This window comes from Hippopotamus amphibius, chromosome 6 (genome assembly GCF_030028045.1).
Source record: "Hippopotamus amphibius kiboko isolate mHipAmp2 chromosome 6, mHipAmp2.hap2, whole genome shotgun sequence".
Lineage (NCBI taxonomy): Eukaryota > Metazoa > Chordata > Mammalia > Artiodactyla > Hippopotamidae > Hippopotamus > Hippopotamus amphibius.
The window spans coordinates 171276153-171294929 of record NC_080191.1 but is presented as its reverse complement, the minus strand read 5'-3'; the positions used below and the strand labels follow the sequence as shown (position 1 = coordinate 171294929).

General features: G+C 38.4%; 1 protein-coding gene across 4 annotated transcripts in view; it reads right to left on the bottom strand.

The window, feature by feature from the left end:
• Positions 1-18777, bottom strand: part of OSBPL11 (oxysterol binding protein like 11) — a 93442-nt gene that overhangs the window by 40524 nt on the left and 34141 nt on the right. For all 4 annotated transcript variants that reach the window (XM_057739056.1, XM_057739060.1, XM_057739057.1 and 1 more), the window contains exons 5-8: positions 18421-18597; positions 12420-12621; positions 7927-8072; positions 3104-3244 (exon numbers count right to left, since the gene is read on the bottom strand). In XM_057739056.1, coding sequence (XP_057595039.1) covers positions 3104-3244; positions 7927-8072; positions 12420-12621; positions 18421-18597 — 666 coding nt within the window. The remainder of the gene's footprint in view (positions 1-3103; positions 3245-7926; positions 8073-12419; positions 12622-18420; positions 18598-18777) is intronic.

Genomic DNA, 18777 nt, shown 5'->3' with positions numbered 1-18777 from the left:
ATTCCATTGTATATATATGCCACATCTTCTTTATCCATTCGTTTGTTGATGGGCATTTAGGTTGCTTCCATGTCCTGGCTATTGTAAATAGTGCTGCAATAAACATTATGGTACATGTTTCCATAATATTATTTTTAAAAGAACAAAATAAGGGGGGGGAAAGGCTATTCCTGATCACAGCGTGCAGGCCAGGGCCATGGCTACCGTCTTGGCTGCTGTAGTCCCAGCACCGAGCACAGTGTCTGGAATATAAGAGGTGCTTGATAAACATCTGCTGTATCAGTGTCACTGCTAGACAGGAGGCAGAAGTCACTGCAGTTCATTCACCAAGTTCTGTAATGCTGATCAAAAAGTACCATTCTTTTAAATGTTTTATGTTCATAACTTGTGATTAGTTAATGTTAATGATTTCATATATAAATACACGTAATTTCTCAACAACGCACAAGTGTGGGGCAACTGTATTAAATTCATTACTCATGTCAAGAGAGACTTTACCATCTGGGTTACTACAAACCTAAATCTACTAAGGGACAGCAAATACCATAATAGCCAACAAACTCCTTACATGACTGTTCATTTCAACCAATTTTACAACTAAGAGTCTTTTCTAAACCACTGATATAAAAATATTTTTAGAATAAAAATGATATCCAGTTGAAATACTAAGATTAGATGAAAGGTGAATGGTTAAATGGGTTTTTATCTATTCCTAAAATGTCTGCTTTTAGTAGGCTATGAATTCAATCAATTTACTTAAAAATCCTCCTATAATTACTACAAGCTTCAGTAAAGCAAGAAATGTGTTTTTGATTTTGAAATACTTCGATGGGAATGCTAGAGGCAAAATGCTTTCTATAGTTAAGTTACATTTTCAGGTGAGTAATTCATTGGACTCAAACAACCTTTTAATTTATATTTTCACTACCTTCACTGGCATCAAAAACCTCAATTTGATTTGTTGTGTGTGTAAAAAAAAAAAAAAAAAAAAAAAAACAAAACCTCAATTTGAAATATACCTCCTGAAGTCAATTTTGAAATTCCACACTAATGCAAAGTAGTGTCAGCAGTAATTCAAAGTATATAATTCTACAGTAGTAAATGTCTGACATACATAGGTTTTGAACGTTATTGGCTTTTTAAATCAATGTCATGGATTCACTGTTAAAACAAATTAAGGCACACTGATTAGAAAAACTGGGAATGGAGAAGAATGGCCTAAAGTTAAAAACTATAGATGAGTGCTTCTTGAACTTTAATGTGTATGTACATACTGCTATGTGCAGACTCTGGGTCTCTAACGGTGAGACTGGGGGCGGAGTTTATGCATTTCCAACAGGTTCTCAGGGGACGGTGATGCTACTGACCTTCAGATCACACTTTCTGTCTTCCTTCAGTTTTACTAAGGCATAACTGACAAATAAAACTGTAAGATATTTAAAGTGTACCCTGTAGTGATTTGATATACACATATATAGTGAAAGGACTCCCACCATCAAATTAATTCAGGGCACACTTAAAGTAGCAAGCCTGTAGACCAGGGATTTGCAAACTATGGCCTTCGGGCCAAATCTGGCCTCCTGTTTGTGTAAATAAACTTTTGCTGAAATACACCCATGTCCACCCAACACACTACCTCTGGCTGCTTTCACACGACGAAGGCTGAGCTGAGTATTGCTGACCCTTGAACAATATGGGTCTGAACTGCAGGTCCACTTACAAATGGATTTTTTCCAATAAATATACAAAAATATACCATGCCAAGATTTGTACTGAAGTGGACAGTCTATCCTTACACAGGCTTAAGGTGAGTGATATGTAATATAAAATGAAAAATATGTTCGTTTTCTTATAACTTTGCTTTCAAAGAATTACATTAAAGTACAGCAACTCTCTCACAATGCCAGAAACTGTGTATTATTATAGATATGTGGGTTTTTTTAAAAAAGTGGCAATGTTTCCAATGTTGTATCATGAAGAGGACTGAATTACTGTATGTCATAAAAATTTTATAACAATTCAATCATGACTGTGCAGGCCACGCTACCATGAAGCAATTATGTTGCTGCTACTTCATTATCAATGCATGAATCCTTATACCTGTAAATAAACAAGTTTTCTCACACTAGCGTTTCATCTCTGATGTCTAGTATTAGCAACACATATACACAGAAACTCGATCTGTGTTACCTGAGTGTTTATGTTACTCATAAGGCTTCCAGCCAACAACCGATCATCAGTAGCTAAGTTGGGGAAGTAAAAATCATATGTGGATTTTCAACTGCGTGGGGGGCTGGCGCCCCTGACCCCCACATTGTTTGAGAGTCAAGAGATCTACGCCCACAGAGCTAAAAATATCCACTCTCTGGTCCTTTACAGAAAATGTCTGCTGATCTCTGTCACAGATTATACCCAAATATAATTGCACTATCCACCATGGGAAGTAAGAGTAAAGCAGAAGGTATCAGTGACTTTAATGGTTTTGTGGGCTTCTGTCCTTTTCTTTACATGTTCCAATTCTGTATCCCAATGGGCCCCTTTTATTTTGTACAGAAATAAGACTAGGTCTTTTTTGCCATGTGACTTAATGCTGCACGAAAAACCCATCACATTTTTTACGAAAATAAGAAATGCTGATCAAGCGACTAAGGAACCAACTCATAAAGGTTAAAAAGCCCTGCCAGGGCAAGAATAAGGATGCAGATGCAGAGAACGGACTAGAGGACACGGGGTTGGGGGGGACGAAGGGGAAGCTGGGACGAAGTGAGAGAGTAGCATAGACATATATACACTACCAACTGTAAAATAGACAGCTAGTGGGAAGTTGCTGTATAACACAGGGAGATCAACTCGATGATGGGTGATGCCTTAGAGGGCTGGGACGGGGAGTGTGGGAGGGAGTTGCGGGAGGGAGGGGATATGGGGATATATGCATGAATACAGCTGATTCATTTTGGTGTACCTCAAAAACTGGTACAAGAGTGTAAAGCAATTATATTCCAATAAAGAGCTGGAAAAAAAAAAAAAAGCCCTGACAACATGAACAATTACAGGCATAGTCCTGACCTGATGACCTCTTTAGACTGTTTATCCCGTTACTCACTCTTGTTAAGTCCATGCCCAGCTTGAGCTGCGACAAGAGGTGCAGGATAACACTGCGCTGCTCTTCCACAGCTCCCAGGTCGTCCTCCTTGTCGTCAGCAGTGTCCTCCACCTCATCATCTGCATTTATTTCTTCCGGTTCCTTGATGCAAAAGAAAGCAAAAGTCTATTGTTACAAGTTATTAATATCCACTACGAATAAAGGTATAAACATCAGACAAAGACATTTATATTAGGCCTACATGGATCTGAGAACAGACAAAAATCTTTCTGAAAATACAACTTCCATCACTTGGCCATGGAACAGATTTCCTTCAACAAACCCATTATCACTGACACTGAACATATTGTGGTTCTGTCATAAGTATCACACATAAAATACATATATTTGGTGAAAATTTTTCAGAAAGAGTGAAAAATGTCTCATCTGAAACTTAGGCTTTGCAGGCTTTGACCCCCTGCCTGGGGACCCTACCATACCTATAATTTAAGATGTTTTAAGAATTAAATATTTGCCCTCTTTTTAAGCTAACACTATAAAAGTAAAGTTTTAAAGTGACTGTATGTGTCAAGTCTAAATTCAGATTACAGAAGTTTTAAAGTGACTGTACACGTCAAGTCTAACTTCTGTAATCTGAATTTAGATATTCACTCATCCCTGGACTTGTCAGGAAGGAACTCTGGGGATGAAGAGAATTCTAGGTGCAGGTATGGAAACCCTGTAGTTGCTTATGCAGTCTTATTGCCACAAAAAGTTCTCTGCACGGTTCTTCAATCAATAAAACAACCCCTTGAAGAACCAAAGATGTTTACTCTTATCTCAACAGGGTCTTAGCTCCAAATAACTGGTTAAGAGAAACCGAATTTATGATTTCTATTTAAACAAATAAAAGTTTCAAATCCCAAGATTCTATAATCTTATCAGATGTCACTTTCCATGTTTATGTGGAGATGGTGTCCCATCTCTTTCAGTGGTACCGCCTTCATTACCTCTGTGCAAGAGAGCCTCCAGGATTATAATATCTCTGGTATTATATTACATTTTTCAGTTACGATGGTTTTAAAAAGGAAATGATTCTGTTAATGTCTCTGCCTTTAATTTTCTCTTCCCATAACCAAATCCTATCAAACAAGAAGCCTGTCTGTTCTATATAGCTAGGCAAAGAAAACTAATCCTAATGAGGCATAAATCAAGAACTTAATGTTCTCATAATATTAAAAACAAAATACAAAACATGGTGACAGAGTTAAAGAATAATGGGTTTCTGGTCATTCTTTTGCCTTTGTTTTTCTCCTTTTTCCTCTTCCCTTCTACCAAGAAAATCTTTACTAGCTCAAATTCTGATAAATCAATTAATGGTCTAGTTCATTTCTTCAGAGACCAACACAACAACTGTTTATATATATATATCAGAATTATTTCTGTTCTTATGATCTTGAGGAAAGATCCCAAAGGCAAGTTTCTCAATTCCCCTTTTCAATGGCAAGTCTGTCAGGAAGTAGTTCCTGTTATCTACCCTAACTCAGTTACACAAAATAGTTTAAGTATACTTGTGAATGTTTACTCATAAAACGGGGAAAACTGATCATCCTTCCTTCTGTATATGAACACCAAATATAACAATTTTTCATTTTAGAAATGTGGACGGGGGAAAAACTAACAGATCCTGATTAAATAATGTTCTCCAGCCTTCTGAAAGATACTATTACATTTGAGGTCAGAACCTAGGACACAGATTAATAATGCAAATATAGCCTTAAACATTATTATACACAAAGTTTACTTCGTGGTTTCCTCTAATGAAAATGATATTAAAGAGATAAAACATAATCTGGTAGTAAAACTAAAAGAATAAAGTTTTTGTTGTTTTTATAAAAATAGTCAAACCACTTATTAAAATAGGGGGAAAAAAGGAATTCTATTCACGATTAAATACTGATTCTAAAACGTGATGTGAATGGAAGAATGTGGAAGCTCTCTTTTCTTTTTGAAATGCCTCTTCTTAGAGATCATCATGCCTTTCTTAAAGAAAAGCTTAAAAAAAAAGCATTACCAAAATTCAAATAAACATGCTCAAACGTGTAAAATCCCTACAAACCCAGCATGGTTAGCAAATGCAGTGGCAAGAGCTGCTGCGTTTCCAGGAATTCCTACCATCTGGAGACTGCATGGCAGAGGAGAGCCCCAACAGTCCACAAAACTCATGCTAACCCCACTTTCTGTCTTCCTGACTCCTGACTTGGGCCCTAAGAACCTGGGGGCTTCGTTCCAGCCTCACGGAGGTCTACCTCCTCTATCACTTGAAAGCAAAGTTTCCACGACTGTAATATATGTTTCTAGCGTGCACTGACATTCATATTTCAAAGAAGGCAGATGTGAAATGTTCGAAAAATTTCGGTCTTTTCTGGTATGCGTGCGTGGAGTCTAATGTCTTTTGTAATTAAAAAAAAAAATCTATGCACTTTTTTTCTACTTACACTAGGTCTACACTTGGTCTACGCATCATTTCGAAAGATTTGGAAATTCAACGATCCTCTCCTCTCCACCTCTATGCCCCATCTCTAACATATGCCTCTATCCTGACCTCCAATACACTTTGTATTCTCATTCAGAAGAACGAAAATATTGGAGTATATGACCTATAGTTTATAATTTTTCACTTGTAAATTATATCTCTAGTCCTAATCTTTCTCCAAAGCTTTGGTTTCATCATTTCCAGTTCCTTTTCATATATATACATGAACAATCATATGCCCTCTTCTCACATAAAATTCAACACATTCATAAAACATTCTAAACCTTTTCTCTCAAAAAGCTCTTTCTTCCTGATCTTGCTAGCTTTGTAAATGTCACCACATTAGGTTCAAACACTTGGAGTCATCTTTGATCCAAACCTATATCCAGTCAATCTCAAGTTCAACTGATTTTTCATTTGAAATGCACATTACCTATTCATTTGTCTTCACTTCTACTCCCACAGCCGTCTTCTAGCCACATTTTAATTCCGAGTCATATCACACACCCATCTTTTTAAACAATCTGCATCCCTCCCATGCCCATGATCTCACTGTCTACCATGTTAAACTCTTCTGTGTGAGTTTTACATCCCTTGGGGCACAGCTTACACTGTACTCTACAGAGCGGTGCTCCAGGGATATCCATTCCACATAGAATGCAACACGAACAGTCCTCTGGATTTGTAAAATCCAGCAACCCTGGGGTTGTTTTCCATAAACCAGATGCTCTGCTAAATTTATTTTATCTTAACAACAAGCTTATAAGGTATTACTACTCCTGCTTTACAGATGAGGAAGCTAAGCATGGTTAATCAATTGGTCCACATGTCAGTAATCGCAGGACCTGGGTTCAAAATCATCAGGCAAGCCTTCTCCGAAATTAGTATCCCTGCTTGTTACGCCTCCATCTTGAGATGCCCTTACTACTATTCTTCTCTTCAAATCTTGTCTCCTTTCAAAGCCCAATTTCAATTCCACTTTCTCTCCAAAGCATTCCTCATCCATTCTACTCACACACCTCTCTTCTTTCCCTGAATGCCCACATTCCAACAGTGTAAATGATACCAATTAAGATGAAAAAAAAAAATACTGCTTCCTGTTATCATCTCATTGTTTCAGTGTATATATGTTGTGACTCTAAATAGATTTTAAGTCTCTTCACTGAGAGAACTGTCTTCTATTTTTGTGTTTCCTCTAATTCTTAAGGTTGGAATTGTCACATAGTAGATAACTCAATGAATACTTACTAACTGCTTGACTCCACAAATGAATTAGTCAGAAAGCTATAGGGAAAAAAAGGTTTTTTCTTTCCTCTCTCCCACCCACCCTGCTGCCAGTGCCTGCATCACTGAGTCAAGACCTTTGCAGCTTTGGAAGTCCCTATGTCATATGTTTCCTCTAAGCAGTAATTTGCTATTATATACAAATAACCACAAACCGTGCATTACTCTTGACTCAGTAATTCTAGTTGGGAACAGAACCTAAAGAAATAATCCAAATAAAGGGGAGAAAAAAAATAAAGCAGTAGACAAAATGATATAGCACTATTTACAAAAACAAAAAATAGCAACCTAGACATTCAATAGCCTACTTCAACCTTTAAAAACTTTTATTATAAAGGCCAGAATAACATATCAAAAAAAATACTTATGAGAAGTATCAAGTAAAAAGAGCTTAAAACAAAACTATCTATGTAATTACGATAATCATAAAAATAACAGATGTAAACTCAAAAGGCAAAAAAATCCGTATGATTTGTTACAGTGGTAGAACTATGAATAGAAGAAAGCACTGTTTAGGTTCTGAGAAATGTGGAATCAATATTACTTTGTAAAAATATTAAACCCTAAGACTGCGTGCTATTTTCAATAGACTAACACTTTTAAAAATTGGTTTGGTAAAGCGCTTACTATCAACAAAATCTTAACAGTAAACTTTTAAACTTATAAACTTATTAGTAAACATCTAGTAAATAATGTTAAATTAAGAAATGTAAGAGATAAGTATCATGCAAGTAATCTATTAGAAAAGCTATTTTTCAGAAAAAGAAAAACACGCAGATTTCAATTTTTAAATATATTTATAGAAAGCAAAAATAAACTAAAACTAAAAAGAGCATATAATTTAACCTGGAAAACACAATATGTACAAGTTTTACACAACAGACTCCTTCCAAAGCCAATGCAGTTTAAAGCAGAACGTCTAGAGTATGCTCTCGTTATGCTGATTTGCACATCTGACAATGAAAAGATGCTTTCCAGTGATTCCTAATTTTTACTCCAAAACTGTATTTTCATATTACCTTACCCTTGCTAATAGTCCAGATTCTGCAACACACTGCTCTTCTGGGACTGCCACTGGCTTACTCTGCTCAGCTGCAAAGGGCTGGTCAGCTCCATTTTTATAGTGGTTTGATAAAGGTATCTTTGGTTCTAACCACTCGATTGTCGTTCCTGATGAAGTAAGAGAAAACTTTTGTTGAAACTTGCTCATAATCTGGGAAGTTCAGCAAATGTGTATTTTATTAAACAATTTTCTTTTGCGCCTACAAGACTAAAAGCAGTTCAACCTGTGAAGAGACTGTGCAAGACAGGGACTTGGGTCTCATTAGCATGGCATCACGACTGGGTATTCTACAACAGCGCAACCTGCAACCTGGTATCAGGTGCCATTTAAAGGAATCAGCCCTGAACAGGACTAAGCTCACTTCTTAGGCAAATCTGTGAGTCAGAAAGTGTATTCCCACCCTAACAGCTGATTTTCTGGCCTTTCTGCATGAACCCTGTCCCTCTAGGAATAAGAAGTATGCAGACAGGCTAACGGAAGTCACAGTTACAGGGGAAGCCTAGAGCCTGGGACTGTGATACAGTAACATCTGCTTCAATTTGGGGTTGAACTTTATTCTCAGTAGCAATTTTCTAACCAATCAAGATAACCCCCTTGATCTAATTTAAGAACTGCAATACATGTCCAGTATGTTTTTTTCTAATCATATAAAAAAGCTCCATATACTTTTAAAGTGAAAGGCTCTTCTACTGAATAAATAATAGCTGACCTAGAGAAAGACAGTGGTCACATTCAGAGACCTGTCATCTTCTCAATTAATGGCTCAAATGTCTCTTCTTACCCTCACCTAGTTTAACAAAGTGGATTCTATGCCTAATCAATAATGGAAAACGTTCCGTTTGATTTCAGAGGCTGATCTGGGTTTCACAGAAGCTACCTCAAGGGGTGCTCAGTCCACCGCAGAAGAAGTGAAAAGCAGTACGGAATTTATTTTGTCTGTAACAAAACCCCAGGCTTCTGTACAGAAATAAACTACAAAGTACCTATCAGGCTACCAGGGCATCTTGCCTTGACACAGTTCAGATTCACTTGGCACAGGGCGGGGGCTCAACTTTGGGGGAAAGCCCTAGATAAGTTCACGGGGCCTGCTTCAAAATTACAGAGAAGCGAAGCCACTTTGTTCCTACCTTGAAATGTTTATTTTTAATATCAGTACCTAGATTTCCTTACTTCTCAAAATAAAATGCACATCAACACTAAATTTGAGATCTGTTTTAAGAGACCACTTAGTGGATAAACCATAACAAAACTCTTAATTAATCAAGCCAATCCTTTGGTCTCAGGACCTTTCTAAATCAATAATTACTGCTGTCCCGCGGCACAACATACATTAAGACCTCATGGGACTAAACACTAATTTTTATTTAGATTTCATTTCTTGGATCATCTGAAAATTTGAGTGGGAACATAATCCAGTTTTTTTTTCACAGTTACATTTCCATTCTCAAGTGACTTTAGAATAAATCTCTACAGACCCAATTTGGAAAACATGGCAATTTATGGTGAGAAATACCGATATTAGTTAATTAATTCCTTCATATACCCACAAATCTGTGCTCCCAAAAATAGTGATATGGGAGGATACCTTTTACAATAAACACATATAAAGTTTACAATGTGTTTCACGTATTTTTTAAAAATTAATTAATTTATTGGCTGTGTTGTGTCTTCGTTGCTGCACACGGGCTTTCTCTAGTTGCAGTGAGCAGGGGCTACTCTTCGTTGTGGTGCATGGGCTCCTCACTGCCGTGGCTTCTCTTGTTGCCGAACACAGGCTCTAGGTGCGTGGGCTTCAAGTAGTTGCGGCACATGGGCTCAACAGTTGTGGCTCACGGGCTCTAAAGCACAGGCTCAATAGTTGCGGCGCACGGGCTTAGTTGCTCTGAGGCATGTGGGATCCTCCTGGAGCAGGGATCAAACCCATGTCCCCTGCATTGGCAGGTGGATTCTTAACCACTGAGCCATCTAGGAAGCCCATTTCACGTTTTTAATTGAAAAATACAAATTTAGGGACTTACCTGGTGGCACAGTGATTAAGAATCTGCCTGCCAATGCAGGGGACACAGGTTCAAGCCCTGGTCCGGGAAGATGCCACATGCCTTGTAGCAACTAAGCCTGAGCGCCACAAATACTGAGCCTGTGCTCTAGAGCCCGTGAGCCACAACTACTGAGCCCATGTGCCACAACTAATGAAGCCCATGTGCCTGCAGCCCATGCTCTGAAATGAAAGAAGCCACCGTGATGAAAAGCCTGCACACTGCAACAAAAAGTAGCCCCTGCTCTCCACAACTAAAGAAAGCCTGTGTGCAGCAACGAAGACCCAACACAGCCAATAAAAATAAATAAATAAAATTAATTAATTAATAAAAAATACAAATTTATATTGTGCATGTTTCATTAATCATGAAGCAATCATTTAAAGATAAGACCATTAATTTAAACCACACAAATGAAATTCTAATTTAAAAAATTACATGGCATTTAATCGAGTATTTTATTTACTTATTTATTTTAAAATTTATTTATTTATTTATTTACTTATTTACTTATTGTCTGCATTGGGTCTCCACTGCCGCACACAGGCTTTCTCTAGTTGCAGAGAGCGGGGGCTACACTTCACTGCGGTGCGCGGGCTTCTCATTTCGGTGGCTTCTCTTGTTGCAGAGCACATGCTCTAGGCCTACAGGCTTCAGCAGTTGTGGCACGTGGGCTTCAGTAGTTGTGGTTCATGGGCTCTAGAGCGCAGGCTCAGTAGTTGTGGCACACGGGCTTAGTTGCTCCGCAGCATGTGGGATCTTCCCGGACCAGGGCTTGAACCCATGTCCCTGCTTTGGCAGGTAGATTCTTAACAACTGTGCTACCAGGGAAGCCCTCTAAATTTTTTATAATGAGTGTGTGTTGCTTTATAACTGGAGAAAATGTACACTGGACTACTTAGAACTCCTCTAAGGCAACAGCCCACGTTCACAGCTCACAATTTAGGCTTTTCTGTCTCTTTGGAACGCCCTCTCCCCTACTTCGCATACCTAAGCTTATCGGTTTTCTTAGCCTCTCTGTGCCTTTTCCAGACTTTTCTATCAGAAGTATTAGTCCATTCATATGTTCTCCCATAGTACTTTGTGCCCATTTTAAACGCACGTTACATTTAATAGTTAACTATTTACATGTTTCTTCCTCAAGTGGACTGTGAGTTCCTTAAGTGGAACGTACAGAACTTACTGGCAGCTGTAATACTGCCCTGACCTATGTCTCTAATTGCCATTAGCCTGTCACCGTTAGCTTGAAATACTGAATTCAGGCACACAGGAGGATGGGATTCATACCCTATTCATTTCAAGATCTGACTTGGCAAACTTCTTCCTGCACAAAGTCTCAATATCTTTCAAAAATATCTTTCTTTCACAAGCAAGGAGAGTTCACTGGATAAGAAGATAATTATGTGCTGTGACTGAGGTGTTAGCTAACACTTTGGTGGCACATAAATACATAAATGTATGAAATCAACACTTTAAACTCAGACCATGTTACAAGTCAACTGTATTTTAATTTTTTAAATGATGAGTTTACTCGTCTCATTTAATAGAAAAACTCATTTTGTTATTCCATGCTATAACATTCTTTTCCTCAGTAAATTAACTTCAACAAACAGGTGCTCTCAAATACTAGATGAACATCTTATTTTGTAAACTGAAAGGTGACTGATAAGACTATTTATTTGTTACTTCTGACTGCGTTTGAGTCTTCATTGCTGCACGTGGCCTTTTCTCTAGTGGTGAGTGGGGGCTGCTCTTCATTTCGGTGCACAGGCTTCTCATTGCGGCGACTCCTCTTGCTGCGGAGCACGGGCTCCAGGAGGCGCGCAGGCTTCAGTAGTTGCAGCACTTGGGCTCAGCAGTTGTGACTCAACGGCTTTAGAGCGCAGGCTCAGTCGTTGTTAAGCAGGGGGTTAGTTGCTCTATGGCATGTGGGATCTTCCTGGCCCAGGGATCGAACCCGTGTCCCCTGCATTGGCAGGTGGATTCTTAACCACTGTGCCACCAGGGAAGCCCTAGATGTTAACATATATACCTGAATATGGAATAATGAACAGTGGACAAAGCAAAACTCAGGGAATCATCCCAGTGTTTCTGCTTCGCTCATCTAGAGAGTGTTGGTACCAACTTTAACAGAAATATAGAAGACGTGAGCTTTGAGCTCAGTTTCTGACATGTTGAGTCTGAGGTCTCTAGAGGGATATTTAATTATATGAGACCTAAAACGGTTTTAGACTTAAAAAGGACACAGTAAAAAAGACTCTGTATAACATTACTGTGATAATTGAAAACCAAGAGACTTGCTGCTTTTCTATTCGTTTCATTTTGAGATTTCCTGGAGTAGAATTACAAAGAATGCAGTTCGTCCCTTCCCATGTTTCGACTTGCAACGTTAAGTCCTACCTTTAAGCAATAACTTACCTGAAGGCAATGAACCCTTCTGATGTGACGCATGCTGCAACTGGAGAATGTGAAAGCAGTCGTTTAAGCAGTTCATAGTTGCCATGGAAGTAGCCTTGAGCATTAAGAGATCCTGGTCCAGGGAACTAAGATGGCCAGAAGCAGGAAGGCATTCAATTCCTCTAATTAAGTCTCTTTGTTGTCCTTCAGCATGAGACATCATCTAAGGAAAACAAGAATTCTGTGTGTCCCACTCATAATTTCTGTATAACATGTATACATAGAGTTGCCATTTTAATTACAATATTCTGTATAATATGTAAATATACCGTTGCTATTTTTAGGACATATTAGGCCTAGAAATCTATTATCAATTTGTTTGGCTATCCTCAATAACCATTTAATAGTGCTTCTCAGAAGATGGTAACCTTCGGCAGCTGCACTTTTTCTTTGGCAGAAACAAAGATCAAAAGACTTGTCACCTTTACATAAATTTCTTTAACAGTATAAATTTATATAAGTCATCAGAAAGAACATTCCAGGTCATCTTTAAAAAGCAGCATTTGCTATTCTACTCCTAAGTAAAAATAATTCCCAGTCTGGGGTCTCAACCACTTTTTTTATAGCACCTCTGGACAGGCTCAACTTGAGCCTACAGTAAGATCATGATGGCTTACATGCTTCTGCTTTCCCATTCTAACTTTTGGTTCCCATTAGGCTGATTTTAGAGCAAATACTGCATGTAGCTTTTCCCACTGAAAGAGTTCACTACACTCTTTCATTAGGAGGCCTATCTATAGTTTCCAACGGAGTCAATGAAATAACACAATGCTGAGCAACCCAATTTTTAAAATGAAAACTGAATGCAGGGGCTTCCCTGGAGCTCCAGTGGTTAACAATTCCGTGCTTCCACAGCAGGGGGCGTGGGTCTGATCCCTGGTCAGGGAACTAAGACCCTGAATGCCACCTCATGCTGCAGCCAAAAAAAGAAAGAAAGAAACAACAAACAAACAAGAAAAACCCTGAGTTTATTATGCTTCATGACTTTCAGTTGTGAGCAGAAGGTTCCACCTTTCGGAAATTATTTTAATTCACACAGAAACTCTACAGTGGAGAGACTCTTCTAGATTTTAGAGGCTCTGTTCCAGACAGTTTTTAATACAGTTCATTTGAGGACTAGTGAAAGAGAGATGCAAAATGATCCTACCAAGCAAATCAAGTGTGTCATACATGAAATAGCCTCTGAAAACATATGTGCAGTACTGGATCAAACAGACACCCTTACCAGAAAAAAAGACTTGTTAAATGAAAAGTGTGGGTACAAAGTATCTATACAGATCTTCCTGCACTTACAATGGCATTAGGCCCTGATAAACCCATTGTTAAACTGAAAATATCCTAAGTTGAAAATATCTTAAGTCAAAATACATTTAATATACTTAGCTTACAGAACACCATAGCTTAGCCTAGCCTAGCCTACTTTAAGTGTGCTCAGAACTTTTACCTTAGCCTACAGTTGGGCAAAATCATCTAACATAAAGCCTGTTTTATAATAAAGTTTTATTTAATCTCATTTAATTTATTGACTACCATGCTGAAAGTGAAAAACAGAATGCTTGTCTGGGTACAGGATGCTTACGAGTGTGTTGGTTACCTATGACCAGGAGGCTGACTGAGAGCTGTGGCTTGCTGTCTAGTGTCAGGAGAGAGTATCGTACTGCACATCACTAGCGCAAGATCAAAATTCAAAATTCAAAGACCGGTTTCTACTGAATGTGTATCACTTTCGCACCACTGTAAAGTCAAAAAATCGTACATGGGGCTTCCCTGGTGGCGCAGTGGTTAAGAATCCGCCTGCCAATGCAGGGGACACGAGTTCGAGCCCTGCTCTGGGAAGGTTCCACATGCCACAGAGCAACTGGGCCCGTGCGCCACAACTATTGAGCCTGTGCTCTAGAGCCCGTGAGCCACAACTGTTGAGCCCGTGTGCTGCAACTATTGAAGCCCACGCGCCTAGAGGCCATGCTCCACAACAAGAGAAGCCACTACAATGAGGAACCCACGCACCACAATGAAGAGTAGCCCTCACTCGCAGCAACCAGAGAAAGCCTGTGTGCAGCAACGAAGACCCAACACAGCCAATAAATAAATTAAAAAAAAAAAATCGTACATGGAACTATTTTAAGTTGGGGACCGTTTGTGTGTGTATAAATGTTTTTGTATATAAATGCCAGGACAAACTCCCAATAATCCAAAATTATGAACAAGTAGAAACACTTTGGAAAACAGTTCAGTAATATCTACCAGAGTTAAATATAGAGAGCTAAATAAATATAACCCATGACCCAACAATTACATTCTTCGCTACATAACCAAGAAATGTGTTTGTATATATGTTCATCAACTCAAATGTCTATCAACACTGGAACGAATAAAAAACATTCAAGTGTATCCATATAGTAAGTACTATGCAGCAGTGAAAAGAAAGGAACTGCTACATTCAACACATAAGTAACTCTCCATATATGCTAACTAAAAAGAAGTCATACTCAAAGAAGCACATACTATTTGATTCCAGTTTTAGAAATTTCAAAAGCAGGCAAAATAAATCTATGGTATTAGAAGTCAGGACAGTGAGGAGGGTGTGATGGAGAGGGGATGGAGGGTCTTCTAGGGTGCTGGTAATATTTAATTTTTTGATCCAGGAGGTGGTTACATTAAAATTACAAGATGCAAACTGTGTGTCAGGCTCTTTTATACATGGATACATGCTTAGAAGGTTAATGAAGAACTGGGATGGAGACCAAGGAAAGGGGGCCAAACAGATCCATCAGGCTTACCTCTGGTCTAATGAAAACAAATTCTATGGTTAATTAAACAGAGCAGAAAGCAGATAAGAAATTGTAGCCAAAATTGTATAACTAGTTGAGGCACGAGCTCCAAAATTCCAGCGGCTGTTCTGTTTATGCCTATAGCCCCACTGCACCGTGTCCAAACCTGTTCCAGGCTGAGGACCACGTTACATGCTGACCCTGTTTTTTCACTTCACAAGAACTTCCTGGCAAGTAATTAGAAATGGGAAGCTTCTATTACGTCTCTTTTGTATCTCTCACTGGTCTAGCAGTCCTTAATATAACTGCTCTTCCTCTCTGCTTCCAGCAATGTTATGAGCAAATACTAACTTTGTACTTGTCAGATTTCTTAAACTAGTCACAATAAGTGCTAGTATTGCTGATGGAAACAGTTGCTACTCAAGCATACCTGGGGACTTCCCTGGTGGCACAGTGGTTAAGAATCCGTCTGCCAATGCAGGGGACACGGGTTAGACCCCTGGGCCGGGAAGATCCACAACTACTGAGCCTGCAGTCTAGAGCCCATGAGCCACAACTCATGAGCCCTGTGCCACAACTACTGAAGCCTGTGCGCCTAGAGCCCATGCTCCACAAGAGAAGCCACTGCACTGAGAAGGCTGCACAATGAAACTAAGAGTAGCCCACGCTCACCACAACTAGAGAAAGCCCACCCACAGCAACAAAGACCCAATGCAGTCGATAAATAAATAAATAAATAAATAAATAAATAAATTTAAAAGCTAAAGCAAACAGGGACTTCCTAGGTGGTGCAGTGATTAAGAATCTGCCTGCCAATGCAGGGGACACGGGTTCGATCCCTGCTCCAGGAAGATCCCACATGCCGCGGAGCAACTAAGCCCATGTGCCAAAAAAAAAAAAAAAAGATGGCAACATTACGAAACCTGGGGTGAGGGATACACAGAAATCCCACAATACTTTTGCAGCTTTTCTGTAAATTTAAAATTAGTCCGAAATAAGAAGCTTTTAAAAAGTGTTCTCAACTTGTGAAAACTGCTGGCTTTGGTTTCACCTTAACACAGATCTTTTCAGTCACTGTCTTGGATCAAAACTACTTAGCAAAGGCTCAGAAACTTTCCAAGGGCCCTTGCTTTCATAAAGCATTTACAGCTCCCACAATGAAATACATCCAAGCCACAAAACTGAAACAAGATTCTTTAATGCACAGCACCATAAGCAAGGCTAGGAAACTATGCATCTAGAGACCAGATTACGAGGATTTTAAATAACTGGCAATTAGCTAATTTTTAAAGGAAAAAGTAGTTCCAGAGGTATTTAATACTTGTCTGGAGGACAGAAAATGGTATAAACTCTCCAAACGGACTATTTCCTCACAAATAGAATTATTCTGTTGGAATACAGAAATGTTCCTAATAAAGCTACAATCTTATGGTTTGACCTGTTGAGTTCTTAACAGCAAAAACATCAACCTAGTGAAGACACAGACACTCAACTAAAACTTTTTGCTGCTGTTGTTGTATGTCGCATTGGCACAGAGATTGCCAAACACCGGTCAACACACAAATCCTAGGATAATTACTGGCGCCATAATTCAAGAAAGCTGCCATTAAATTAGTCACTTCTGTACGTAGATACCTGTCCTTCCTAAAGAGGTAGTTGTGAAACTCTGAGAACGTACGCTCCCTACACACAAGTGTCAGTTACATGCTAAATATTAATATGCTATCACAATGATATGAAAGGTATATTTAAAGACACAGAACATTATAGTGTGGGTACTATAAGAAATTACCCCTGGGGGTGAGAATAACGAAAGAACCATTAGAGCAAGAAAGAGAAGAATGGGTGATTAAAGTCATCACAGTAGAAGAGAAGCTGAGATATGGCAATGGTTTCAGTGTAACAGGTCATAAAGACCCAACCACAGCCAAGCAGAGGTCTCCACAGACAGCTAAAATCTCAAATACAAAAAGGTTCCTTTTCCCTGAAAATATGCACCATAATTCATGACAACCTCAACTACATGCTTTTTGCTTGTTTTTAACTTTTTACTGAAATACATATATTGACATAGTATTACAGATGGAAAAGTACCCTTCTCACAAGTGTAAAGGCTTGATGAATGTTCATAAACCAAACACACCCATGTAACCAACACCCAGAACAAGAAACAGAACATTATCAGCATCTCTGAAGAACCCTTAAGTGCCCATCACTAGCCATGTGCAAAGAGTTCCAAAAATTTCATGGCAGCCTCATTTTAAAGGCTTAAGGAATACAGTATGATACAAGTCTGCCCCAAGATGTTTTTGTTTATCTCTTGTTATCTTAACCACTTTTAATATTTCCTTTTCTTTCACTGTAGATTAATATATCAGTACCTTGATTTCCTTAAAGACACAAACCAATATTTATCAACAGACTGAATATCAACATAAATACTAAAAATGTATTATTTTATGAAAAAAGGTATTTATAATTGTCACATTTATAACAGGACCAAAAAGTGAGTCAAAAGCTAGTGTTTGTTTATCTCAAGGATGTTACCTCATCTCTTTAAATCTCAATTTCTTCATCTATAAATGCAACCCAAATAACTTGACAGAGGGAACATTCTCCCCAGCTTCCTGCCTAAAATCATTTGGGTGTGATTTATAATACTATTTTCACAATCCACTACATAGATATTTATAAGCTCCACCAAAATTAACTCAGTAAACAACACTTGGATTATTAAGAACCTAACAACTGCATCCTTTATTAAGTAGACTTATTTGGTACTCAGTTTGAAAGAGAATGAAGAAAATGGTGAGATAACACAACACCATGGTTTAATTATTCTATTTTTGTGTGTTTGAAATTCTCTATTTACATGTACCAGTTAAAAAAAATAGTCACTTGTTTGACCATATAGTCTTTCCACTAGGCTTAATAACCCTTTCAATCATCAACTTTACATTAAAGGAGACTGCACTTCTACCGGAGAAATGAAAGATACAGGCTTTTGAAAGATGACAGTGTACTTAGAACCTAGTTGACAGACTTGGGTACACCTAAAGAATCAGGGAATCTTTATGACTTAAACATGGAGGGCCACAGAAGACAGAAACAGGATTTTAAAATTTTTTGTGACAAAACCAAGCAGGTAAGATTATTTTATGCATTTTAACTTGATTTCAATTTATACTTACTTCTCTGACTTCCACAAGATGGTCTGGAGGTAAATTAGCTCTTTTGCTCACTGATTGTAGTTTGGAATGTCCAACATTAAAAAAGGAAATGGCATTTTGACTTGGTCTCCTCTGGGATATAGGAGAATTACCACTAGATGCAAGTGAGAAGCTCCGTGATTTCAGAGGAGGATTATTCTATTAGATAAACAAAGAAAGTCACTCCTTTTTAACCTCAAAATTGACTACAAGAATAGTTCTGAAGATGATAAAATTTAAGACCTTCAAAGTATTTCACTCATCCCATAGCAAACTGGTAATTTAGTTAGAAAATTAATTCCAGGTGTGTGCTGTCAAAAACTTTTTTTTTTCCCCCAC